Source organism: Empidonax traillii, unplaced genomic scaffold (assembly GCF_003031625.1).
Source record: "Empidonax traillii isolate 1590-97213 ecotype Southwest subspecies unplaced genomic scaffold, ASM303162v1 scaffold1:size7828297, whole genome shotgun sequence".
In the NCBI taxonomy this organism is placed as follows: Eukaryota; Metazoa; Chordata; class Aves; order Passeriformes; family Tyrannidae; genus Empidonax; species Empidonax traillii.
In genome coordinates this window covers 2713459-2740173 of record NW_020955194.1, presented here as the reverse complement: position 1 = coordinate 2740173, position 26715 = coordinate 2713459, and the positions used below count along the sequence as shown (strand labels likewise).

The 26715-nt window shown below is 41.1% G+C and overlaps 1 protein-coding gene across 1 annotated transcript in view; it reads right to left on the bottom strand.

The window, feature by feature from the left end:
- The window catches only part of MED14 (mediator complex subunit 14), a 33916-nt gene extending 11744 nt beyond the window's left edge, over nt 1–22172 (bottom strand). Inside the window, exons 1-20 of the mRNA XM_027884998.1 lie at nt 21997–22172; nt 19969–19995; nt 16737–16842; nt 15889–16062; nt 15338–15467; nt 13492–13620; nt 13018–13125; nt 12076–12208; nt 11375–11525; nt 8837–8948; nt 8090–8215; nt 7157–7235; nt 5442–5601; nt 4881–5075; nt 4136–4270; nt 3656–3732; nt 2149–2309; nt 1723–1869; nt 1544–1635; nt 146–298 (exon numbers count right to left, since the gene is read on the bottom strand). Of these exons, the coding sequence (XP_027740799.1) occupies nt 146–298; nt 1544–1635; nt 1723–1869; nt 2149–2309; nt 3656–3732; nt 4136–4270; nt 4881–5075; nt 5442–5601; nt 7157–7235; nt 8090–8215; nt 8837–8948; nt 11375–11525; nt 12076–12208; nt 13018–13125; nt 13492–13620; nt 15338–15467; nt 15889–16062; nt 16737–16842; nt 19969–19995; nt 21997–22172 (2571 nt within the window). The remainder of the gene's footprint in view (nt 1–145; nt 299–1543; nt 1636–1722; nt 1870–2148; nt 2310–3655; nt 3733–4135; nt 4271–4880; nt 5076–5441; nt 5602–7156; nt 7236–8089; nt 8216–8836; nt 8949–11374; nt 11526–12075; nt 12209–13017; nt 13126–13491; nt 13621–15337; nt 15468–15888; nt 16063–16736; nt 16843–19968; nt 19996–21996) is intronic.
- Nucleotides 22173–26715: the final 4543 nt, after the last annotated feature.

Below are 26715 nucleotides of genomic sequence, written 5' to 3'. Positions count from 1 at the left end.
AAAACAATCTTCCCCAAGACACCTTCTAGCAATGAAATCCATAAACAACCCTAGCACACACGTAATTTTGAAGAGAACAGTTTAATCAGAACTCAGCTCTTAAATATCTTGCAATTTGCTTGAAAGAATTTTTTTAGAACATTACCTGTAACAACTGCACCACGTTCGGCGTTTTATTAAACATCTCCTGGAGCTGGTGCAGAATTGTGTTGTGACAGTTACTGCATCCTGAGTTTGGGCCAACAGTTCCCAGTGAAATGTGGAACTTCTGGAGTATCGAGTTCCACTGAATGCTGATCTGCAATGTCATGAACATAAAATGGTCTTGGTAGCTAGAACCAACTAGGTTGTAATAACAAGAGGTTATAACAAGAAAGCTGGTCTGATTTCATTTTTTCCCCTGTTTTTCATCTAACCTCAACAGATTCCCAATTCACCTTTCTCAAAAGTTGCTGAGGTTGTGAAGACAAAAAAAATAGCGCCGTTAGCTTTAACATCCATTTAGCCAGATGGATTGTTGGCAACCACAGAATTGGGCAATTATATTAGCAACTCAACCAAAAAGAAAAAAAGTCTTTTCTGCCAAAGGTGAGATGGAGAAAATTAAACTCGAGAGATTCATGCTGTAGAAAACTGATTAATGAGTTGCTGGAGGTGGACTGGTTTTCTTAAATCATATCACACAAAAATGAGAATTGCACATACTACTGTGTAAGGAAGTTACCTGCAAAATGCACACTGCTGCTCTGGCTACCTAGATATGTATAAGTGTGTGTGTGTGCATATATGTATATATATATATATATGTGTGTATATATATATATATATATATATATATATGTACACATACACACACACTCTCCAATAAAAAGCTCATTAAAAATTCAGTTCAAAATATGAACACAAAAACCTTCCAGGAAGCACATTTCAAGTGTATCAGCTACTCTGCAGCAGTTGCACACAAAATGAGTCTGTAATAAATGTGCACTTACTTCCTCTTCTACCTTGCATTTAAAGCAAGGGTGTGAGCAAGTAATCAGTTATGAAACTAATTAATAAGCTGTAAATTCAAATACTACAGAGGAAGCTAGAGTCCTGAACAAGGGAACAGCACTGCTACAAAATAATTAACGACCACTTCATTTGGAAGCACAGTATTGCATTTAAAACTTTAATATTAGAGTCCTCTCTTCTAAGGCAGAACTAGGCACTCAGCTTAAATGTATCCATATATCCAAGCAAAGCAGTAACTGGTAACAACACTTAAAATAAGTTTGTCAAAAAAAGGCTGCCACACCAGCTTTCACAATCAGAAGCACAGAACTGTCCCTTCTACAAAATAAAGTATCCTACAGAAATTCTCAAACATTCTGAACTTCCAGCAACCCATCAAAGTAGCAATGCAACATCTTCTATTTCTGGTTTTTTAATATTCATCTATATTAATTCCACAACAATGTAATGCAAGAAAAATTCTGAGAACTCTAAGCCTACCCATTCTGTTTTCAAGCATACATTTAAAGTGCATTTAGGAGTTACTTACTGAGCTCCCCTTGGTGGTTCCATAACAAAGGATAAGCTTTCGGTAGTTGTAGATACGAACTTCTGAAAAAATGTTTAAGTGGTTGGGTATGTCTGTGAAGAGAGGAGGAAAACTAGAGTGAGAGAACCACAGTAATCTGTAAACTCATCATTTCAACACAAAGGAGGTGACTTCTGTACCTGGTAAGGACCGTGCAAACTCCAGGACACACTCGTAGAGCCGAGCGATGCTGTTCCAGTCGTTAAGGAACATCTCCACCACTTTGCGACCTCCAACTGGTTCAGACAACTGGTTTTCATACGTCAGGTAAACGTGACGGGTCGGTCCTGCAGTGTTAGGAGATGGTAAATACCGATCAAATTAATGGTTCCTGACCTGTGGCTTACAGACTCTGAGTGAACTGCAGCTAGTAACCACGAAGCAAACTTTAAATAATGAAAATGCATCAAATCAGCACTCAAAATTTTGATTCAGGTACAATGTGGTTTATTAGAAGTCAAAGAGCAGACAGCCATCCAGGAACTCCAAGACATTTAAAACTACTGGAAGAGACAATGCAAAGCACCACGAAACAAAAACTACCAGTCTTCCTGAACAAAACTTGCCTTGCTCCCTGGATGAAGTGCTATTAAGCGGGCAGTTTGCAAACACCAGCTCGGCCACCCACGTGCGGTTATTTCTACCTTGTAATCGGAAAGTGCAATCAAGAAGAGATCGGTCCAGAGCCTTCTGCGTTTCCTCGTTTACACCTTTACAGGGAGGAATTCTAGACAAGATAAAAACCAAAACCCCAGTTATACACAGTACACTTTCAAAAGTAACAATAGTGCCTTCTAGTATTTCCTAAAGGACTTCCAAGTCTGGACATGAAAGAATGAACAAATCAACAGCAGAGGGACCTGGACTGCACAGTGAGATATCCTATTCCTCTCCAAGGACTAAGTGTGTCACAAAAGCTCTCTGAGTTAAGACTAATTTTTATATGGATTCAATACCTGGAAATTATAAACTGTGAAGGGATCTGCTGAATTGCCCTTCTCTCCTGGTGAACTAAGAGCCCACCAATATAAAGCTCTTATACAAAGAAACAAGCCAAAAAAGATGAAAATAAGTAAATTCAGTGGCAAATTGAATTAATTCACCTTGTAGAACAAGCCTGCCTTAAACACAATGAACAACCTGGCAGTTCCCTTAGTACTCACTAATTTATTCCTATCACAATGTGTGAGTGGATCTCAGGGGACAGACTAAATAAAGCTTAAATAAAAAGATGCCAAACTCTTTTTTAAATCCCTTGAGGATCTATCCAGGAATTTCATGTTCTACCCTTAACTTCAGCTTCACAAGGTCTCTGCTTCTATGCAAAGTTAAAAAGCCTGATGCATTTTAGAGACTGATTGCCTTTACGTCACTATACATTTCGGCAGCATAAAAGGAGTTATGACTGTTTTACTCAAGGAGGTGTCTTTGGGTCTTTGTGGTCTTTTCTTTTCAACTGATTTGCTGCAGGTCCAGTTAGTGGCTGGTTGTGGCTGACATTCCTCATGGTTAACACAGAGGTTAAGAGTACTATTGGCCTACTGTTAACAATTTCAACACACGATACAAAGGAATAGCAAGTTGGCAGGTAATGCCAAACTGAAGGGAGGTGGAGGACAGGGCTGCCATTCAGATGACCCTTGGAGGTTGGGAAATGCAGCTGATCCACCCTGCTTTGAGCAGAAGGTTGGAGCAGATGACCTCCACAGGTCCCTTCCGCTCTTAAATTACCGTAGGATTCTCAGATGTTTCCTCTACAAGTTCTTTACCATGCAATTGTCTTTTCTGGGATTCCCTGCATTTTTCTCTGCAGTATCACATTGTTAAATAACATATGGAGTATGTAGGCCTCTGATCTGATCTAAAATTGCATGTTCATGAATCATCACCCTATCTTCCTTAGCACTGCCTAGATTTTAGGCAATAGTTTTCAAAGCTCCCCAGTTCAGGCCAATGAAAGAAACAATTGCAGTTGGTTCTTTGTCTACTCTTATTTATACTCTTCTATAGCCCCACTTCACAACCAAGACACACAATAATTAAAAAAAAAGCCACAGGGGGATATCCTCTTACTTTAATAAGCGTATTGCATGGCTGAAGCCATCTCCTTCTACTTGTACTCCCTGGTGAGGAATGTCCATATTAGATAACTAGGAGTGAACAAAGAAAAATGTTACCCCAAGCAAAAAGTCCAGCAAAAAACCTGCAACTTTTTCAAGGTTTCCCCCCCCCACCCCAAAGGGTGATAGATGTCTCACATCCTCAAGCACTGAAGAGCAAAAAAAAAATGGTCTGTGCAAATCTGGTGTCTCTTTCATTCTCATTTTCCCTTTTCTCTTGACTTCGCAAGCTTTTTGCAGTGCTTGGAATTAGAGAATCAGCTCCAACAGGACCAGAGCAACTCAGTGTAGAACACTGAGTCACCCAGGCTCAGCTGGCAGGGGAACTCCAGAGTGAGCACATGACCACAAGCTGCCCAAATAGTCACGTCTAGACACAAGAATCAGGAGTTGTAGAGGGAAGCAAGGAAACAAAGTATTTTTTAACACATACCTCTATCCGAAGCCCTATAAAGGGCATATTTGTATCACACATGGCTACAATATGAGCTAGCACTTTATTGAAGGCACACATTTCTCCCGACCGTTTTGGCTTCTTGGGTTCTATGGAACATGGATCTCCAGATAACTAGAAGTTAAATAAAGACAAATGAACATGGATCTCCAGATAACCAGAAGTTAAATAAAGACAAATGTTCTCGCATATCTGGAGTAAACAATTTGAAGAGATGTCAGAGAACAACCTCATTCATCTAAGTCATAAATGAATCACACCCTGAGCACAAACTCCTGAAAGGATCTGGTCCTCTTCAGGACTGAAGCAATTCAGTTAAAGACTGTCCTTAGAACAGGACTTATGTCTTACTAAGCCATTTCAGCCTGACCCTAAGAAATAACTCTTATCAGCCCCTGCAACTCCTCCAAAGACTTCACACAGCACAAAGTGTATCACACAGATACCAGCACTCTGTATATCCAAGCTACTACAGCTGCCTCTGCTCAGAGCTCTGCCTGGGCTCAGCGGAGAGTGCAGAACTAAAAGCATGAATTAAAAGACAACTATTGCAAAACAGTTTCCCAGCATCTCCCCAGTGAAGAAGTCCAGAGAACCAATACAAGAAAGCTGTCAGCCACATAAACTTTGAAAACAATGCTCCTAAAGCTGGCATTGATGCTCAGAACACGTGTTGACCTTACATGGCACCTTCACTATCCCAGTGGCTCTTGGGAGCACTTACCTTGCGCTTTACACCACTTTTCATTTGTTTCCCACTTTTTGTGTCTAGTACCAACTCCTCAATGTTTGGTTTGAACTGCTGGAGTAAAAGTGCAGTAGCAGGGCTGTCATCTCCTTCAGCATAGCTCACAGACAGGAAATGGTACTTGTACTCTAGTTCTGTGGGGTTGCCAGGAACATCAAACATCTCTACAACCTACATTTGAACAAAACAGCAAATTGAGAAGATTCTCAAGCTAATAGTATGTCTAATTCCGGGCCTATCCTCTCCCCCTCAAAGCAGAGGCATTAGTCTTTTTCAACATATTGATACTGCGGTTACAAAAGGGATCCAGGACGAGAAGGGACACCAAACATTTCAGACAACGCAGAGAATGGGAAGGCTGCAGGGTAATAAACCTCTACAAGCCCAAGTGCTTAACAAACCCACTGAATGGGAGGAGGGAGAGGGGAAAGTCGAGGATGACACCAATCACTTGGGTCCTGAAGTTCAGAGTACAACAAACTGTCTGGGATAACCATGACTGGGAACAACACACAGAAGCAATTTCCAGTTACTTACAATGTAGTACTGTGGAAGGCGAGTGAGTTTGATAAACAACTTGTGTTTGGAAAGGTTTCCCACAGGATGGCTGGTATAATTAGCCAGCTGAAGAGTCTCACTGCTCACTGTAGGCAGATGTTTTATAGACTGTTTGCAACGTTGCTGTCCAAGCCAGAACCTTGCATTGAAATAAAGGTATTAGTACCCTGAGAGTGGTTTACAATATTCTAGTACAGTGCTGTGTTGAGTATTAGTGTCAAATTGTCACTCATATTCTAAGCCAACATCTATCATTGCTGCATATATACAGAAAATCACACAGAAAATGTCATTACTTTATATTTCCTTATTACTATCTTTGCATCTTGTCTTCAGTTTAACAGACAGCTGTTAATTCAAGAAGAAAAGCCCCTGAAATGTATTCACTGAATAAATTTTTATATACTACAACATGAAATTACAACATAAAAGAAGGGAAATGTTAAAACAGCATGCATATTACAGTTATTTTACAATATGGAATCTTCAATTACATTTTGGTACAGAAAACAAAATCTTTGCTCCCATATGCTAGTAAGCAATCCAGTAAAAGAAGTCACCAAAGCTGGATATCACTCTGGATTAATGTTACAAACTCATTCACCTGAATAAGTTTGGACATGAAGAACCACATGCAAGACACCAAATTTATTCTCATGTTTGGAATTAAACTTTGTCCTGCTCCAATGGATTTTGGCTATGGTGGCAAAACCAGGAAGCCTAGCTCAGAAATGCTTGGTTTTGCAGTCAAAGTTCCATTGACAACAGCAGTGGAAAGTGTGGGTGCTCAGCATCTCTCCATCACATCACACCACATTTATTCTCACAGATAAATGTCAGATACAGCTGTCTAAGACACACTGTGTAGACTGACGAGCTTCCTCCAAAACTGCAGCACTACCCAGGCCATTATCTCAAGTACATTATTTATAACTAAGGGAGGTTGATTAGTTTCTCCAGGGTGCCAGTGCTTCATGCATCATCAAGCTTCTTTTAGAAGGAGAATTCCTCAAATAGAGATTTTGCCCTGCAATTAACTCCGAGCACTGGGAATTTCCAAAACAACAGAGCAGGTGGAACTCAGTTCTCATGCAGATGCAAACTGCGTTTGTATTATTTGGTACAACCTCTTATGGGAGCCAAATGTATCTTGTGCTCCAATCTCAGGGCTTTAAGGTAGGAAGATTAGAGGCTTAAACCAGCAAGGGCTGAAGTGTTAGAAGATAAACAGGTATTATTTAAATCATCCTAGGCCACTTCCTGGGTTTAGCTCTGTATTGTGATAAGGGAGATCATTCTTGCTGAGAAACAAGCAGAGTTCAGCTGTTGAAACAGAGTGGAATAAAGGAGATAGAAAATGAACATGAGCAGCAATTGAGATCCTCAGGAAGCAAGTGGTCTGCTGCTGACTAAAAGTGAAAAGACTTCATGCAGACTGTGCACACAGCAATGCAGGAGGCAATGTGCCAAGGGGGAAAACTAAAGCAGGATTACGGAATCAACTCCAAGCAAAATCAGAATTTCCTCAGCTGTTCAGAGGAGACGGCAAATACTCAAGGTTGCTTTGAACACTGAGAAAGTATAACCCCTACTGTGGTAAAACTCAAAGCCAACTCAAAGCAAGTGTGATCATCCAAAATACAAATGTGGTGATTCATTCTATGCAAACCAAGTGAATCATTCAAGTCACTTACTTGAGCTGCTGGAGCCAAGGAATGATGCGCTTCATATCATCATTAACAGACTTCTCTATGTCATCCAGTGTCAGTTGATCTGCAAGAACATCAGGGGAGTGAATGGTCATAACATCTGTCCTTCAAACAGAGTTCAAACTTTCATTGAAAGCGCCTCATCTGATTAATCTCAGCATCATAAAACAGCCCAGGGTGGGGCTCGAAATGGGACCTTGAAAGATCATCTGGTCCAACCTTTTGTGGGAAAGGGAGCATAGGTGACATTATTTAACACCCTGCCCAACTGCATCTTGAAAGCCTCCAGTGATGGGGACTCCATCAAATCTCTGAGGGGACTGTTCCAGGGATTGATTGTTTTCCCTGCAAAAAATTGCCTTCTTATACTGAAATGAAACTTCTCGTGGTGCAACTGCTAATTGCTGCCCCTTGTCTCCTCCATGAGGCTCATTGTGAAGAGAGAAATTAGGGTACACAACAGATGATCCATATAGTTTGTAAGACCACAGTAGTATTTTATTGAGCAAATAAACTAGAAGAAATCACTTTCTTAAGTAACCTGAAACTTGAAGTTAAGACTTGAGCAGTAGTAACTCAAGATGTAAAAGGTCATAAAATACCATTCTCAATCAGATCCTTGTGGAATGACTGCATCCATGAACAGCACAAGCCAGGAATCAAGAGTCAAAGAATATGAATTGCATTAATCCCTAACAATAATTAGTCTGCTGTCCTCTTAAAATATACCTGACTGAACTGTGACACTGAGCAAAGACCCTCTTCCCCATTCCTCAAACTCAAATACCTCAGCGATGATCCAAGTGTGGTGTTCCTTTGCTCACAGAACTTTGCAGATTTGACAAAACCGTTCACAGAAAACAATAACGCACGACTTTTGCAAGACATGAAATACACCCTGGTTTTGCATCCACTTACCAACACCATACAGCATCAGTTGAAACATCCCAGAGTGGAGATCAACAAACACATGCAGGCATTCTGATCGACCACATGGTTCCAAAATTGGAATTACAAGAGTTGGAAGAGCCGTCTCAATGAATGCTAAAGAAAAATGATGTTGTTAATTTTACAGAAAATTCAAATCCTGTTAAAACTTGGCCTGTTATAATCACAAAACCTGTATGTTTTTATAGAAGCAATCTTCACTTGCACATTGTTACACTGTTATCATAAAGAGGAAACTGAATGTAATTGCTCTGTGAAAACTGAGAAACCAATGAGAAAAGATAGACCAAATTTGAAGGAGACTATTAATCCTTGAATATCTTCTAACTCACTGCTTCACGATTATAAGCTCACTTCAAATCCCAAAAGTTTCAACAGCAGTTTAAGGAAAGTTTCATTCAAAACTAGTCCAAAACAGTAAAAAATTTTCTTTCAATTCTGAACAAATTTTACAGTAGACAAATTTTAACCCTTCAACCCAGACTATGATGTTCTACCAGTTTCACCTACTATACTGCACTTACAGGTCTGACTATTTTACAGTTATCAACACAGAATAATTTAGAGCTAAGTTTCATTAATTCTGAAAACATTTCCCTTTGTTTGTTCATTATTTTTTACTTGAATTAATGAAAACAAGAAACAGCAAGAAAAAAGGAAACCATTCCTAGACAGAAATGGAAATTAACTTGAAAAACTTCAGCAGAAAACACATACAATTGTCATTAACATTGTAGCTCTTCAGAATGGCTTTCAGCTCCTGGAGTTTTTGATGAGATCTTGCATGGACACTGTCTATTAGGAGTTTTTCTATTGATAGGTGGTCAATCTGTAAAAAAGAACGTATTTGAGGAGGCTCATATTTGATGTGTAGACTTTCTGCATTAGCACACTGGAACAAAGCTACTTAATAAAACAGTCACTTCAGAAATAGTTTGCTTAGAACTGTGGTGAGCCAAACGAACTATTAATTTGAGTATTTGAATGACTATAAAATGCAACAAGGTCCCATAAGCTTCTGATTGAACAGCAGGCAGTGTGAGGGTTTTTGATCTAAGACTAGAATAAGATGTGAAAGAAGTTTCACAGACTATGCTGTTACCACTCCCTGTGCAGACCTACTTGCTCTGGATCAAGGTTGGAGTATTTTCAGCTTAACCTGCACCCATTTCTAACTTGTTTAAGCTCAGGAAAACAAAAACCATCGAAACACAACCCTCCCAAAGCAATACCTTACTAGGATATGGTTGACTCTACACAAACACATATGCAGAAGTAACATGTAATCCAATACAGCAGTTTTAGTCCTGCCAAGAGGGTAACAATGCAGTGGCAGACACGAAATAGGAGCAACCCTACTGAACTCAGGAGTATCTGAGGGCTTGTATCTACATCCTGTTGCACTGCTGGTGCTGAAGCTCTAATGCCACCACTTATATTCACTGTAACTTACCTGTGCAATCTAAATTAAAACATTTGCATTTTTACCCATTCACATTACAGTCATGTTATTTACATATTTTGCATAAGCAAAGCTACAGATTACTGCAAAACCTTTTTCTAGTTGACCTCACATTGCTCTGAAAATGAGTGAACTTCCCTAAAGACTCACTTTCCAAGACAAGGCCTTAAAAATCAAGCGTTTATCCATCCACAAGAGCATTTCAACTCAGCAGCTGCAATGGGTTAAATCTTCCTCACTAAGCAGTGCCTACCTGTTCTATAGCTCCATCCAATTTTCAGTAGGTTAATGCAGAATAACCTGCTTAGACAAACATATTTGTTTGTGCCACTGTTTTATACAGTATCTTAAGCAAACAGAAACACCGTGTGCCATCAACGTCACTACAGCTGAGATCATTATTCAAACACTCCAACAGCAGTGCAGAGACCACAGCTGATAATTTTTTTTAAGCTCAGAGCAAGCAGCTACAGAGGGAGTCAGCGTTAACTTGGATCTCAAATTTACAGAGGCCTTGTATCTTAATCTACAGACTGTAGACTTGATGCACTGAGCTCACACTGCGTCAGCTCCAGCGGGTCTTCAGCAGATGTTCCAGATAAAGAGCATTTCCCTGGATTTACACATAAATGCAGTATCTTCACTAAATTAACTGTATATTTAGTGGCCTAAATATGCTAATTTAGGCTATTAAATAGTAAATGTAGCATACATTTACTATACTAAAAGCAGAATTTCTATTCTAGAAATAGAATAGAAGGCTACTATGCTTCACTAGGGTCCCACATCCCTCTGTAGTTAAAATATAGGTAGTTCTTGATATTCACCACACAGAGACTTGTCTGTCAGCCTTGGTACACGAGATGGGCCAAGAGGCTCAAGTAAAAAGTAAGTACAGGAGGAGAAGGCTACCACCAGTAGAAAGTTCTGTGAGACAGGTGAAGACTCTGAGCTGGGGAGTTTTTCCCTGTGGAAAAACTGTACTAAAAGTGTGAAGACTACACTGTTCACTCCAGTTTATTAACTCTCTTAAACCAAAACCCTGTAAGAAATAACGTCAAGTCGACATCCTGACAGTGTATCTCAGCCAGACTTGCTGAGGACAGAGGACTTAGAAAATCCAGAGTACAGCTTCTCTTTGCTATCATAACCAATATCCAGAATTATCACCAGTGAAGCCTTATCCCAGTAGGAAGTCGACTGCAGTGACTCACCTTGGATCATTTCAATAATCCCACCTTTAAAATACAGGAACTTGAACATTCAAATAGGCCACATGACATAATCCGGTTAGTGATAATGTAAAAGTAAGCTTCACCTAACACTTCTAACCAGCAAACCATATGAACTCCTTAGCACAAGATTTTCAAGTCATAATGTAACATTTTCTGAAGTGGACAGCAGTGCAGGGTAGCCAACTCAAGTGACATGGAGAAACTGATTTTCAGAGGACATTTTTACAGCATCTCCAAGACAGGAAAGGGAAGAACTCTCTATAAAGCATTTCAAGTCAAACCCTAGGAAGTGAAACTTTGCTGTTGTTTCTCCCCAGCCTCACCATTCTGTGTCAGAAGTGGTATATAATGCACTGTGGAGTAGGTGTAATTTAAAAGATGAAGTCAAGGACAGTAACTTGTAACAAGAATTTGAGGTCCCACCATAAACACAACTAGAAATAACATAATTGCTCATTAGAAATCTTAGAAACAGATCTTTAAATAGAATCAAAGTGAAACAAACTGACAATGCAAAGCACTTCACTATTTGATGTTTACTGCAAAGCCAACCTTTACCTTCATGGCTCTTTCCATCAGTTTGGAGTCACAGGCTGGCAGTGGAGGCTCATGAGATATTTGTAAGGGTTTTGAGACATCAGTCTCATCAATCTTAATGGTGACCTTGTGCACAGATGCGGTCCCTGTTTTCCTGCCAAGCACCTGTTGACTTAAAATGACGAGAATAATTAAACCATGCAACTAGAAGAGCAGAAAATACGTTTTTCAGTAGCTGATTCTTGATTCTGAGTGCTCTGGTTAAAAATATAACATTATGTTAGCTGAACTATAAAAAGCATTTATTTTAGTTTTCATTTTAATGCAGAATGGTTGGTAAACTGTAACTGCATAAAGAAGTTTTAGATGACTGCGAATTCAACACCCTCAAAAGAGCACTTGGATTGCTTTAAAAATTTTTATATAGTTCAAGTCAAGCAATAAACTTAGTAAAAGACTGACAGAGAACTAAATAATTTTTAGATATCTGTGTAAATACAAACTGATTTATAACTGTATCCACTGGTCTCCTGTACATTAATGTACAACCCTTAATTCTTTGCAAATCAAGCAACATGTTTAGGCCCTTAATTACAAGAATTTACGACTCTCACATCAAAAAGAAAGCACAATTTTGACAATTATGGCTCAAGCTTGGTAAATATAACCTCTCCTGTTACTTCATGTATTGTTTGTTAGCAGTCCCTTTGAAATCAACTTACTTCCACACAGAGAGTGAGAGACATTTCCCTGCATGGTATCGTTCCACTTGCACAAGGTCACCCCAGCGCTCCCGAATCAGCATTAGTGTTTGTGAGTGCAGGACTTCCAACTGAAGGGCTAAGCAGAAGGAGTCTAATGCATGGAGTTAAGGAAATATAAGACCTCTAAAACATCTGTACCCTACATAAACCCACTTGTCACCCAAGTCAAACAAGATGCTGTCCAAAAACACGCTAATGTACTAATCCAGAGATGAAGACACACAAACAGCACCAAATATTTTTCAAAAGGGTTTTTGGTTTTTTTAAAACTCTTATCTAGGGCAGGTTGTTAGACAAGAGAGTCACAACAGCTTTGTTTTATAGATTTTTTGCTGTCATCTTTTAATGATGACATAGTTACCACTAAACCCATCTCCCGCAGTCACCTCAAAATAACACGATTCTCCCTGTTTCTGCAGAAACTGTTTCACTGAAAACCATTTCACACTGTCAAGTGATTTGCCCTTTGCAAGTAACAAATCACTGCACACGCTGTATCTCCTCTCATTATTCACACAGGTATGATACAGTTTACACATCCCCCTCAACTGCACTTCACTGCAGTTCTTGGTATGCAAGAACTGTCAGCTCCCAGAGCTTCCAAGTCAGCTCTGTATTCCATCTCTGAAATCAGCACGTGAAGCCAGCTGCTGCCGCACTGACTTACCACACAGCCTGCTGTCTTGAGCACCTCACCTTTACCTTCGCTGATTTAGTGTGTGCAATCGAATTTTACTCGCAGGCACCTGTGAATTATTGTTTCCAATGCCATCATTTTCACTTCATGTCCAGACATTTCCCCCAAGATTAACAGGGAATCCATCTTTCTTGACCTCCAGCTACTAGGATGTGCAAGGCCACACTAAACAGCTCATTCAAAAACCACCTCCAGAAGGATACGTAGGCAGTTGTACATGTCCTGAAGTGGCTTTTCATCAGCAAACAGCCGGGACTGGACCAGCTGATGGATGAAGTTGATCTGCATGCTGTGAACCAAAGCTCGACCATCTTTTGAAGATTAAAAATAATTCACATTAGACATCAGGAAACTAGGTGTTTAAAATAATTCAATAAATTAATAAATCAAAAACAAAAATGGTACAACTGTACTGAGCAATTCCCATACCAGATTTTCTGACAAAACAATGAAGTCCTTGGTTTACTCTGGAAATTTCAGTCAGTCTATTACACTGTGTCACAGTATAGCATTGCTAAGGTATTAAAAGCATATAAAGCAAGGCCAAAACAGGACAAGTATATATAACTTCATTCTCTTGTGATATGCAAAAGACCCAGTATAAATAAGGCTTATACAGTGTCAGAGGAAAACATCACGTTAAAAACAAAGCGTAAAGTTTTGATTTTTTTTCTTACCACCAGTTTCCTTGTCTTCAACCAAAATTTCCAGCTTGAGAAGGCGCCAGGGGATGTCAGGGTCATCACCCATCACTGTCAAGGTGGCCTCAAACTCACCCTCAACTCGGAACTTCACACGGCCATTGGCTAAGGAAGACAGGAATGTTTAATTTCACTCACTCTCCTAAGATGCCTCAAAATATCAGTGTGGGGGCCCTGGCACTCATAATGAATTATTTCCCTGACGTTTCTGCTCTGTTGTACATGTTTCTGTGCAACTCTGAAGACTTCACAGCTGCTCCTCAACAGAGTCAGTGTCAATAAGCAGCACAGACAGAGGTACCAAACCGTACCAAAGTTTACCTGTTAACTCTGATAACTTGTTAACACTTCTGCTACTACAACACAGAGGAACACTGAGCTGACTACCAGCCTGACAAACAAAATATCTGGCTGAATTTCTCCTATTCTTTGCTATTACCAACAATGAATGGTATTCATTGAGTATTTTGAGTATTGCAACAATACTCAGAAGTCATTTAGAACATGGATCTCAGCCCAGGCTGACATCCAGCCCTGGAAACATATCTCACTGCAAAGTATTTGTTTAAGATTAATATATTATAACTCCATTTTCATGTGAGGAAGATAATATTTTGCATGATTTATATATAAGCCCACAAGCAAAGATAATGCACCCTATTTAATGAATTGACATATGTATCCTCAGATCTTTGGGAACATTGCTACCAGTTTAAAGAGTTGGGAACAAAGACACAAGCAAGGATATAAACAGATTGAGTGGCAGAGCAAACAATTTAGTACAAGGCCTTCCTATAACCCAGGGATTGACCTTCTTCTCAATCACTTAACAGACTATGCCATACCGTATACATTTGTAATTACACACATATAGAAATTTTCCTATAAAAATTTTAACCATTTGATTCATTAAGCTTCCTTTTCAAAAACATTCCGGACATGTGCTTTAAACAAACCACACTCCAAACCAGAAACTGATTGTTATTGAAATGGTTAGTTAACTGAAAAATCTCAAGAACTTAGACATGTATCCACTTATATTTCTGGTAGACAAAAACCAGCTCTAATACTGATACTGCAAGCATTCACACAGGGAGCAGAGAAAACTAGTGCTAGGGTTTTTTGAGAAACATTTTTGATCTAGGTCTGTGGGGTATCGTTTACACAAGGCTATCCTTCTCAGTTAAAAACACGAACTAGGCCCACTCCCACCCTATTCTCTGTGATTCTGCAATAGTCCAGTTTATAGCCATCCTTCCTGTCAAAAAGGTTGTCTTCATGTTTAGCACTACTTGGGCTAAATGAAAACAGAGATCTCAGAACAGATTAGGAGATCTGGTACCACAGTAGCCACCAGAACAAAAGGCATGTATAAACATGAACACATTCTACGCCCGAACATGAATATCAAAACAGATTAAAAAAGCAACATTAGAGTGATTTGTTTAAACTAAAGTTCAAAGAATTTCTCCAGAAAGGTCCAACAGTTTAATTAAGTTGCATTTTAAAATTAAATTAAGATAAGGTAGTCCTTCATAACACATTTGCTGAAAGAGCAAGACAACGTCTACAACCTTTTGCCATTCCCTGCATGGGATTCCTTCTGGAAAGTAAATAATATTTCAGCAATATTATCACTGCCTTTATTTTTCAAAAGGGGAAAACACATATTTTGATGTCATACAGAGACAGGATCCCAGTCTTAATGGATGAAGCATCCTTAATGGTCTCGCTTTAGCTTTTAGCTTTGCTTTAGCACTAAGGCAACAATTTTAAATCAGCCTGTAATAATGTGTTCTTCAAAAAGAATTCCAGTTCTTACCAACTGTAAGATTTGCCAGCTGTGGAGGGAGATCTGTGGTCACGAGTCGATGGCGAAGAATCTGGTTTAGCTGATGAAGTGTGGTTTGCTTCTCACTCTTTGTTATTGGGTCAGGAGGGATTATTTTATCCTGTTAGAATAAACACAAACAAGTCTATGTATCTCAAGCGTGTATAACAGGAGCAATTGTGAAAACTAACCAGGCCAGAAGTCTGAAAATATAAATATTACAGGCCATTACACAGCCAAGTTTTACATCTTACACTCAGATTTGTTTTCTGGTTGATTGCATTTTACTCGAGACTGACCACTGAATAAGATCAGTAAATTCGCCTCAATTAAATAAATGGAGGGAACGTTTCACAGGGGAAAGCGTGATCTGTTCAAATAGGAAGTGTTCTGCATGAGAAACCCTCACTACAGAGGTTTGGCACAAGGCCTGTATTGAACTGCAGTTCACCTCTCACGGGGACAATCAGTCTCATTAAGGTGCATTCGATGCTGTGCAGGGGATTCCCCCCACCCCACCCCCCCACAGCAGAGTTATTTACCCTAATGCAGGTGGGCAGCCGAGGGTACGACCCAGTGGTCAGGACATCAATGGCATAGGGGATGGCAAAACTGGGCAGGCGAGCGTGGACCAAGGCGTCCCTGGCTAGTGATGCCAGCCGGTCGGCAGTGTCCACAAACAGGATGGCCTGCTGATCCAAAAAACTGGATATCATCTGTAGAGGGCAAGGAGCAAAAGGAAAAAAGAAGTATGTGTTCAAAAAAGGCACAAATCAATGCTCCCTTTATATTCGGTTTATCCGCCGTTTCCATTTCAAATAACGACATTTACAAAACAAAGAAAGAATGAATACTCTGGCCGCAAGGACACTTTAAATCCACATGCCATTCCTGATGCTGTGGGGGATCTGTACAGCCTCACAGTTCTTTATCTGCTGATTGCCACCGGAATGCAACCATACTTGTTTGTGAGCACCAGGGGCTTATTTTTCTGCAACATTCTGGACCTTATTCTTATTTAACCAAGTGTGGGATGAAAGTGATATTAAGAACTAACACACTGAGATCACCATCTTCCCGGTCCTGTTACCTTATTTACCTCAAAGCACTCCTGAAACTATGGCCAGACAAGCCTTTCATTTCTTGCCACTGCTGAGTTTTTGGGAACATGAACAGTTAAAAGACTAGATTACACTAGATTACACTAGATTTCACTAGAAAACTAGATTACACTAGATTTCTGAACAGGAAGAAATTGGTTATATACGAAAGTTGATTTGCCTATGAAATGGATTTTAAAAAAAAATTCTATAGTAAGAAGTAGTTAGGATTTACCAAGATGCCATATCCCCTAGAGATTGTTTCACACCACACTCAGTCACTCACTTACCGCACACTTTTCCACCTTTCCAGCGTTATTAGCCCATTTGACCAAGGCTAACAAACGAACAAACAGCTGACGAGTCCGGCTTGCAAACTGCACTATTTCTATTTTTCTGGAAAAAAACCCACAAATGTACATTAATCCAGTGCTCAGATATATGATATAGCTGCAATTTGACTGCGTGCTAATAAAAAAAAAAAAAAAAGTTGCAAAGATAACTCCTAATTGTGTTAATAGAAGCATCAGTAATATGTGGCTTGGTTGATTAGAACATGGGGGGGGGGAAAGCTCACTGCTGTGAATATCTAAATGTTAAGCAAGATACATGGATTCTAACCAATCAAGACTCTCTGGGGAAACAAAGAAACCTATTCATATGAATTAATCATTGATTTTAAGAGAAACAATTCCACAGTGAACTTTTTAATAACTTTTATAGGATTTCCCCAAGGCTTATGATTAAATATAGAGAGGGCAAAATACCCAAGGGTTATGGGACCTGACAGTAACATGACACTGACATTCACTACCAATAGAGAAATAAATCAGATACTAAACAAAAAATCACTCCAGTATGTTACAATGCGCTACCATTTTGCCAGGAAATGTGGTGGTGGGGAAGGCTCCAAAAAGCCTACCCTTCAACTGTCCTCTCTATTCCTGCCTTGCAAAGAAACTGAGATAAGAAGAACTTACTGTCAGTATTCCTCCCACCGTTCTTTGTACGAGATAGTCAAAGTGAGGGAGTGCATGTTTGCAAGTCTTACAGGTGTTTTTTTTTTTTAAAGAGAACATAATAGAGGCACACACAGATTTTCAACCTTCATTACAGACCTACACTGTACAGGTATTAGATCTACAATGTAAATCTATAATACCATACACTCCGAAATACCATTTCCTCTACCATTTATAGAAGGTTTCCTCCCTTTCTACATGTTCAATTTACTAATTTCACCATGGTTTTCTAGTTACTTTGAAAAAAAACCCCAAACCTAAGCTGTTTCCCCCACACAGTTTTTAAGCTACTTTCCTCATATGGTTTTTCTAAGGTAACAAAAGCATTTGGACAAAAAGAACATTAATCAGTGCAACAGATATTGGTCTCTACTGTACAGAAGCTGCAACTTCTGATCCTAATCTCTAAAACACATAATATAGATAGAACTAATAATATAGCTAGAGCCTGTTCCTGCCCAAAATGCTGGTGTAGTGAGGTTAACTCTTTTGTGCAAGAAGCATAATCTGCTTGTAGCAGATCAACGTGTAAGGTCAGAAGCACAACTAACACCATCTGGTCCTGCTCCTTCCATCACCCACTACAAGAACTTGGGCACTAAGCCAATAACTTCTCTGAGTTCTAGAGATATATTCTGAAGTGGCATGCAGCCTGATATTAAGATTTCAAGTGGTGGACAGACCACTGTACATACACACTGATCTAACAGTAACCACTCTATGAAAACAAGATGCTGAGAATTTTGAAACATTCAGAAAAACTTTATGATCAAAAAACTGCCTTTCTACAGGATGGACTGATCTGTGATCAAGGGGAGATCAGGAGATGCATTTACACTGATTTTTGCACAGCTTTCACCAAGGTTGCCCACAGCCAACCTGGTGAGACATGGCATGGGTAGGTGGACTACAAGGGAGGGGAAAAACTGCCAGGAATAAAAGGCTACAGTTGGATTACTTTAATGTTGGTTACTAATGGTGTCCCTCAGGGGTCAGTACTGGTGCCAACACAATTTAACACCTCCATCAACAACCAGCAGGACGAGAAGAATGCACTCTGGAAGTTTGCCAAACTGGTGGGAGTAAACAGAGGGACCTCAGCTGGCTGGAGGAACTGGATGACAGGAACTTAAACATTAACCCAACTTTATTAGAGGACAATATCATCACATCTTCATCCAAGTATATATGCCATGTCACCAGGATCTTGCTTCGTAAAACAGAGCTTAAAGCCCAACTACTGCTGCCATTACAGCTCTCAAAGCTAGAAAAAATATGGATAATTTAAACTAAATTCCTTAAAGATTTCCTCCAAAAGCTGGAAAGCCATTTCACCAAGAACACTTGTAAGTCAAAGCTAACAAGGATGTGAACATTTAATTTCAAGACAATTCCATTGTTCCCTTTGTAACCACTGAAGGCCATCTTTTCTTTTATCTATAATCCATTAGCACTTAGCTTGTTGCTCCAGATCCACGTGCCCCACAAGGTAGATTCCAGCTTTACCAAGAAATGCTAAACATCTAGATGGAAAAATCCCCTCCCCAGTACAAGGGAGCTCTGGACCTCAGCTGAACATAATTTCACTAGTACACAGTGTGATAATTAAAAAACAACAAAACAAAACCCAATCAAAATCCACATTGTTTCTCTTAATAAAATATTATGCATAAGGAAAAGGGGAAAAAGGAATTCTTCCAGTTTATGATTCCCCGAAAGTGGGATTAATTCCACAACACATTATGAGAATTTTGGAAGCTTTCAGATAATAATTAATGATCATCCTGGTGCACAGAATTTTTTATTAACATTCTTAAAAATATCACCGCTGCTATATGTCTCTAAAGAAACTGAGGTCAATTAATATGTCAACACAAATACAGGGAACAATTTTTTGACAACTTCCATAAAATTTAGTCCGAGAAACAAAAAAGTAAGTGGATTTTTTTCATCCTGGCAGGGGCTCTGTTCTGGTCTCTTGCATTTGTTCCCTAATAATCTTCACACTTTGAAACCACATAGAGCAGGAGCAGAAAACAGTGCTCATGATAGGAAAGATCAGGTAACGTGGACAAAAGCAGAAAAGAGGTTTTTACCTTGTTTTCACTGTTGAACTGATTCTTCTGAACAAAACATTTCTCTATCACACTAACTAGAATCTATTTAAATTCTCCTGTTCCCTTTCACATCAGCTTTACTGTCACTTCATTGCTTCAAGATTCACGAAAAATGCCATTAACAGAGTTCACCTACTGTAACAGCAACAAAAAAAGCCCAAACAACTATAAAACCAAACATGAAAAACCTCCAATATTGTCAATGATGCTGAGAAAAATCTTGAAACTCTGTAGTGACAGAAAGACAGACATGGCTGGTTTTCTTGCATAAAATCTAAATTAGGAGAAAAACACTTTATTTACACAGTTCTATATTCACCTTAACATACTAAACAAAGTTCTATATTTTAACATGCATTACAGATTCTCTTATCATAACTCACCTTTCCATATCAGTCTTTCTTGGTAATCTACATGAAAGAGGAGGAAAAAAAAAAAAGGCAGATTATATATTGTTCTATTAAATTTCAGACAACTAGAAATGTTGTTATCAGCCTTCAAGTACCAGAACTTCTACACACCTATAAAGCACAAAATAAACAGCACCACATGTCACCTGCCACTACCCTGCACAAGGTAAGCTGGAACTGGTCAAATTAATTTAAAAGCTTGATGAAGGGTGCTAATCTAGTGAGCCACACCGTTATCAGTGCTTGTGCTTTCTAATTGCTGACTCTTGCTAAGCATCCATGACTGCAGTCATTTAATTCATAACAGCAATTCCAGAGCATCTGCAGAAGGTATTAAAATTGGCTGTTTCCTGACTTGCCTGAAATGAGTTTCTCTTTCCTTTTTAATTCAGTCTAAAAGTGGAGAAATGCCATATTCCAGAGCATATTCAATGACCTGTGTGCCAGATATTACTGCAGAGAGGGCCCTGTCCTTCTGTAATGTTACACAGGTATCACAGGCACCTCATTTTAAAAGTTATTTTTTTTTATTTAGGACTAGACTGGTCTTGGTAAAAGAATAACATGTAATTTTATTGGAGGGAAGGAAAAGAATACTTTCCAGCTGGGCTTTCTACTACCCAAATCCACACTTTATGGTGAAAATACAGTGAAAAATCTATCTCCCTGCTCACTGAGGGGACACCACGTGGCTTGTAAACTACTCAGAATCACTGGAATGCCAAAAGCATTGCCCGTGTGCTGTCCACACCACCCATTTATTTTGCACATTAATTATGTACCTGGGTGAAAAGGACCTGCTCTACCCCTTAGAAGAATAAAAGTGACCACAGCACGTGCTCCTACCAGAATACACGCAGAGTCATTTACTGTCTACCCACACCTTAAACATATAGGAAAGACTTCCTGACTGACATTTTAGAAAGTTCTTCCAAAGAGAACTCAAACTCTAAAATTCCTTGTCCTTTTTCCAAAGTTTGGACGCTCTTAACCCCAAGTCAAGCAAACCTCTTTTTGCACCTTCACCACGGTACTGTGCAAGAGCTATACCTATTTTTTCCCACTTCTTCTGTATGTCACTTCTGAAAACACACCAGCTTCCCCACAAGAACCTCTATGGTTAAACAAAGTAAGAGGGAAACAGGTTTATTCAGAGCTCAAACGCTTTCAGGAAGGTTTTTCTTGGCCCAAAAACCATTCCTTTGTTTTGCCACTTCAAACACAACATCAGCAGAGCAGACTGTAAGTAAAGTAAATGTAAGTAACACTTTCCAAAAAGTATAATCAAATTATACTTTTAAAAGCACGGGGGTAAGTCAATGAGTTGTAGCATCTGAAAATATCTGTTTGACACATTTCAGTTTCGTGTATTTTGATGTACCAACTACAGCTGGGATTTTCTGGCAGTAACTTGGGGGCAAACTTAAGCAATTAAGCAGCCAATCTACAGCTGCTCTCACTTCTCATGGTCATTTTCTCCCTTTGTGACAGATCACTCATCAGCTTTCACTGCATCCCTGGACACAGTCCCATGCAGAGACCAACCTGCATGCACAGATCCCCGGGACAGGAGAATGGGAAAGCCTTTTTACAACAGTGTGTTGTGACAAGACAAGGGGAATCAGGTTCAAATTATGAGTTGGTTTAGATTAGATATTGGGAAAAGATTCTTTACTGTGATAGTGCTGAAGCACTCACACAGGCTGCCCAGGGAAGCTGTGGACGCCCCATCCCTGGAAGTGTCCAAGGCCAGGATGGAAGGGTCTCTGACCAGCCTGGTCTGGTGGGAGATGTCCCTGCCCGTGGCGGGGAGGGGGCTGGAACGAGATGAACTTCAAGCTCCCTTCCAACCCAACCCCCTCTATGATTCCATGAATGGGAGAGAGCAACCACCACCCCCCGCCACCGAATGCCCGGGAGAGCTCCGGGACAGATCCCTTGGCGAGGCCCCCGCATCCCGCCGGGACGGGGCGGCAGCCGCGCAGGGAGAGAGGCACTCACAGGTCGGCCAGCACGGTGAGCTCGGCGTAGGTGCGGTGCAGGAGGAAGTCGATGAGGGTGCTGAGGCGGTACCCGGGGCTGGCGGCGGCTGTCACGGCGCCGGGGGCCGGCGGGGCCGGGGCTGACGCGGGGCCGGCCGGCACCAGCTGGGCGCTCTCCAGCTGCACCGGCGCCATGGCGGCGGCGGCGGCGGCGCCTCGGCCCCGGGCAGGAGCCGCTGGGCGGCCCGGGCAGCGCTCCCGGCTCGGGCCGCGGGGAGGGAGCGGCGGCTCCGGGGGATCGGCGGCGCTCAGAGCCCGCCGGGCGCGGGGGCCGCCGCCATGGTGGGGCACGGGAACGGAAGCGAACGGGAAACCCTTCCGGGAGCGGGCGGGGCGGGGCGGCGGCACTCGGGATGTTGGGATATTGGGATACAGGGATACGGGGATACTGGGGTAGCGGCATTACGGGGATGGTGCTGGCAATGTATCCCGGGGTGGAAAAGACCACAACGGGTCATCTGGTCCGACCTCCCTGCTCAAGCAGGGTCATCCCAGAGCACATGGCACAGGGTTGCGTCCAGACGGTTCTGGAATATCCCCGGTGAGGGGAACTCCACAGCCTCTTTGGGCAATCTGTTTCAGTGCTCGGTCACTGCACAGAAAAGAAGTTCTTCCACGTGTTCGGGTGGAACTTCCTGGGCATCAGTTTCTGCCCGTTTCTCTTGTCCTGTTGCTGGGCACCCCCGAGCAGAGCCTGTTCCATGCTCTGATCCCTCCCTGCAGACACTGATGGATACTGATGGGTTCGCTTTTCACGTCTCTTCTCAAGGCTTAAGAAGCCCAGCTCCCTCAGCCTTTCCTCATAAGAGAGGTGCTTCAGTCCCTTATTCATCTTTAATAATCTTTGTTACCCTCTATCTGCTCCAGGAGCTTCGTGTCTCTGTTGTCCCGAGGAGCCCAGAACTGGACACAGCACTCCGGGTGATCCTCACCTGGGCTGAGCAGAGGGGCAGGATCAGCTCCCTGCCCCTGTGTCTGTCCACGTTACAGAAATTCGGGGTGAAGGAGGACCAGGTTACAGACTTTAACGCCTCAAAGAGCCTTTGATGCAGTTCCTGAGGATGTCAATGAAAGTGGGGCTTTACTGGGAGCTGGGCTGGCTGATTCCCTCCTAACGACTTGGGAGATGTGAGGCATCTGTGCAGGTGCGCAGCGGTGCAGGTTATCCAGATGAGAGGTATGACCAGTACATCCCCCTCTAAGATCACTCTTTAGGAAAGGGAGTGATGAGTAGCGGAGTGGTCATTGGGATCAGCTGACAAACACAAAACGTTGGGAACTTTTTATGTATTTCCATCTTCCAGATTAACTGAAGCCTCTGAAGGAAGAGAGGCAAGGTCTGTAAACAGCAGGAGATGGATGTTCTGCCTACTGGTTACCAGAGGGGACTGTGCCGGGAAACTGTAAATCCTGGGTGTTTTGTATCATGATTCACTCAAGTGTTAAATCATAAATTCATGCCTTATGATTGCAGAGGAATCCCTGAAATAGACACACTCCAGACAATAAGTATCCCAACTCCTCAAAGTTTAGTAAAAAGAAGGAAAGGTCCTATTTGTTTTATATGAAGTGCAGACTTAAAAAACCCTCTTCTCTTACTCATATCTTTCCAAGGGGAAAGTAAAATATAAAAGCAAACATTTTTCAACCTGAGAAGTGTGTAATCCATTTAATAATAACAAAAACAATAACAATAACCCATCCAGGTAGGAAGGGATGGGTCACTACAGCTATGAGCCATGCCAGGTTTGTGGGCTGCTCCAGTGACAGGGAAGTGAACCTGTCAGCCTTAAGAGCAGAGGGTGGATGATGATGGGTGGCTGGGATGTTTTTACTGCTAAAATCACCAGAATGTGTTTATACCTAAGTTTCACCTTTTTTTATTTTTCCTCTTGAGGGGAAGAAAAAGGGCAGGCACTGATCTCTTCTCTGTGGTGACCAATGACAGAGCCCATGGGAATGACATAGAGCTGAGTCAGGGGAAGTTTAGGTTGGGTATGAGGAAAAAATTCTTCACCCGGAGGGTGGTTGGGCACTGGAACAGGCTCCCCAAGGAAGTGGTCACAGCACCAATGCTGTCTGAGTTCAAGAAGCATTTGGACAATGCTCTCAGGACCATGGTGTGACTCTTGGGGTGTCCTGTGTAGGGCCAGGAGCTGGACTCGATGATCCTGATGGGTCCCTTCCAACTCAACATATTCTATGATCCTGTGATTCTGGTCTGGCTCTGTATGTGAGAAGCCCTGATGAGGAGCCCAGAAGCCCAACTTCAGGTAGGGATTTGTTGGTCAATCAAAACCTGCTGCTATTTGGCTGTGGAGCTGACAGGGTTATAGAGCTAATGGGAAGGACAGCAGATGACTTTCTGTTCCAGTTAAACATTGACTTCTCTTTGGAACCGTGGGACGAATGTTGGGTGGGAGGGAGCCAGAGCATATCACACTCTGCAGGGCAGCCTCCTGCCTGTCCTGTGTTTGTGTGTTTTAGAGCTTGGTCATTCATTTTTTCTCTCAGGTTTTTTAGTCAGAGGAATGTTTAGTCACACAGGTACCTCCTGGAGTTGACATTTAAGCAATTTTTTTAATAATAAAAAATAACAGCATGCAAATATAGTGCAAAGATTTCTTGTTAATCGCTTGATCCATACAGTGTTGCAACATTTAGCAATGTTATATCCAAATGCCTATATAAATTATGAGTAATAAGGGTTTGATGTCTTTCATTCTTTTCAGAAGACATCAGAGAATTGCATAGTGTGGGAGAGTTCCCACATATAATACTAGCAATTGCAGTGCTGCATATTATAAACTTATAAAACTTACTATTCAATAAAAGTCAAGATATGTATTTAAATTCTAATGAGATATCATGCATCAGTATTAGATCAAACACATACCAATAACCAAAAAAGATTAGACTTTTCCACTGTAGCACTTGCTATAATGTTATGCTAAAAGGAAAAACATCAATGACCTTTTAATCACAAATGATTTTATGGCCTGCATCTTTATTAGAATTAAGTTTGGCAACTATTTTTTTTGAATGTTAGAAAACCTGTAGTGACAGATTGAGAGTTCTCTGTCAGTCACTTTGGTTTGTGAGACTACCACTGTGAGACAGAGAATCTCTTATGTGACACTTAGTAAAGTACACCACAGTTCCAATTATATGTTGTGAACAACATAAGAAACATTCTCCAAGTCATTAAATAGAAGCTTTGATTTTATCTGAATTTACAAAAGTCCCTTTCTTATAATAATGCAAAATGGTTTATTTTTTTTTTTTAAATACTGAACATAGCTGTATTAGTCTGAGCTTCTTTTTGGGCTTCCTTACTAACAATGTTGATATCCACTGTAAATTTTAAGTTAATTTGTCTCTGTCAGACTGGAACTGGAGCTAGCTAAAGGCCTGGCTATCCTCAAGAGACTGTATTTTCATTATTATTGTAATTAAGTTAGTTACAACTCAATTTACCATTTTAACCATACAAGCTGCACTTTTTTCTGTGGGTGAAAAAATGCTTTGTTCACAAGTAATTCTGAAATGTGAGCGAAACAGTGACATCCTTTCTGGACCCAGCATCTTTGAAACACTAACAAAGGAGAAAGAGCCCCTGATCTGGCGCATGGCAGTGAAGTGATGAATTGCACTGTTCGGTCTTTGACTTGAACAGCTTGACAATACCATCCATACCCCGTGGTTTCTCCCTGTCTCACCATCCCTGGGTGTTACTCGGAATTTGAAAAAAATACACGTGTGCTGGAAAAAAATACAAAGCGAGCCCTTAATTTCAACATGAAAGTACTCTTGGCTGAAAGGATTTATCTGTGCAAACACCTAAAGAGATGGAGAGAATATCAGGGAAGTGGATCTGATTAGTCATACCCAGTGGGAGAAGGACTGCAGCTGGGAGGTATTCTGTCCTGGCTGTAGGAGTAGACGGCTCGATTGTGTTTAGCTGCTGCCGGGTAATACATTCAGACAGAGCAAACTCTCACGCTCCTCTAAAGACAAGGGTGGGTACCAGAAAATGCTTAATTGGAAACTCTTTGTAGATCTCAGCTGTGGTCAGATGGTGTTTAAATGCTGACCCTCACTCTCAGGAGTATGAATTGTGCCTGAGCTGCCCTTCTCCACCCAGACTTTGTGTGTGAGGGAAGGTGCTATCTGAGAAGTTTCCTTCTTGCACAGCTTCTACAATGGGGTTCTTTTTTTTCCCCGGAAGGGATAAACCAGCACTTTTTGTAGCAGTTAGGAGAAACCTACCTAAATTCTACCTGTGTCACAAAGCTCCAAGATGTCGGCTCTGACAAAAGAGAATGACAGAACAGGTTTGGCTCCAGGGCTGAAGAGCTGGTTACATGTTTGACTGCGTGACTGCAAACTTGCTTGACTTACTGAACTCCAGCAACTACTCACTGTTCCTTAAAATTGAAGAGTACGGTGAAAAGGCAGAATGTCACATCTGTGGCAGTGCAGGAATATTGGTCCTCCAGTGGATTACAGGATGTTTTGCTCATGGGCAAGAGGAGCAGGTTTGCTCTCAGATGTCACAGTGGCATCCACACAGGCAGCAGTTCCAGCCAGTGCCAGTTCTGGAAGATCAGAAAATGCAGGCTGAGGGGGGAGTCACCTCTCTGCAGGGATTGTATTTTTCTGGAAGCACGAACGTCTT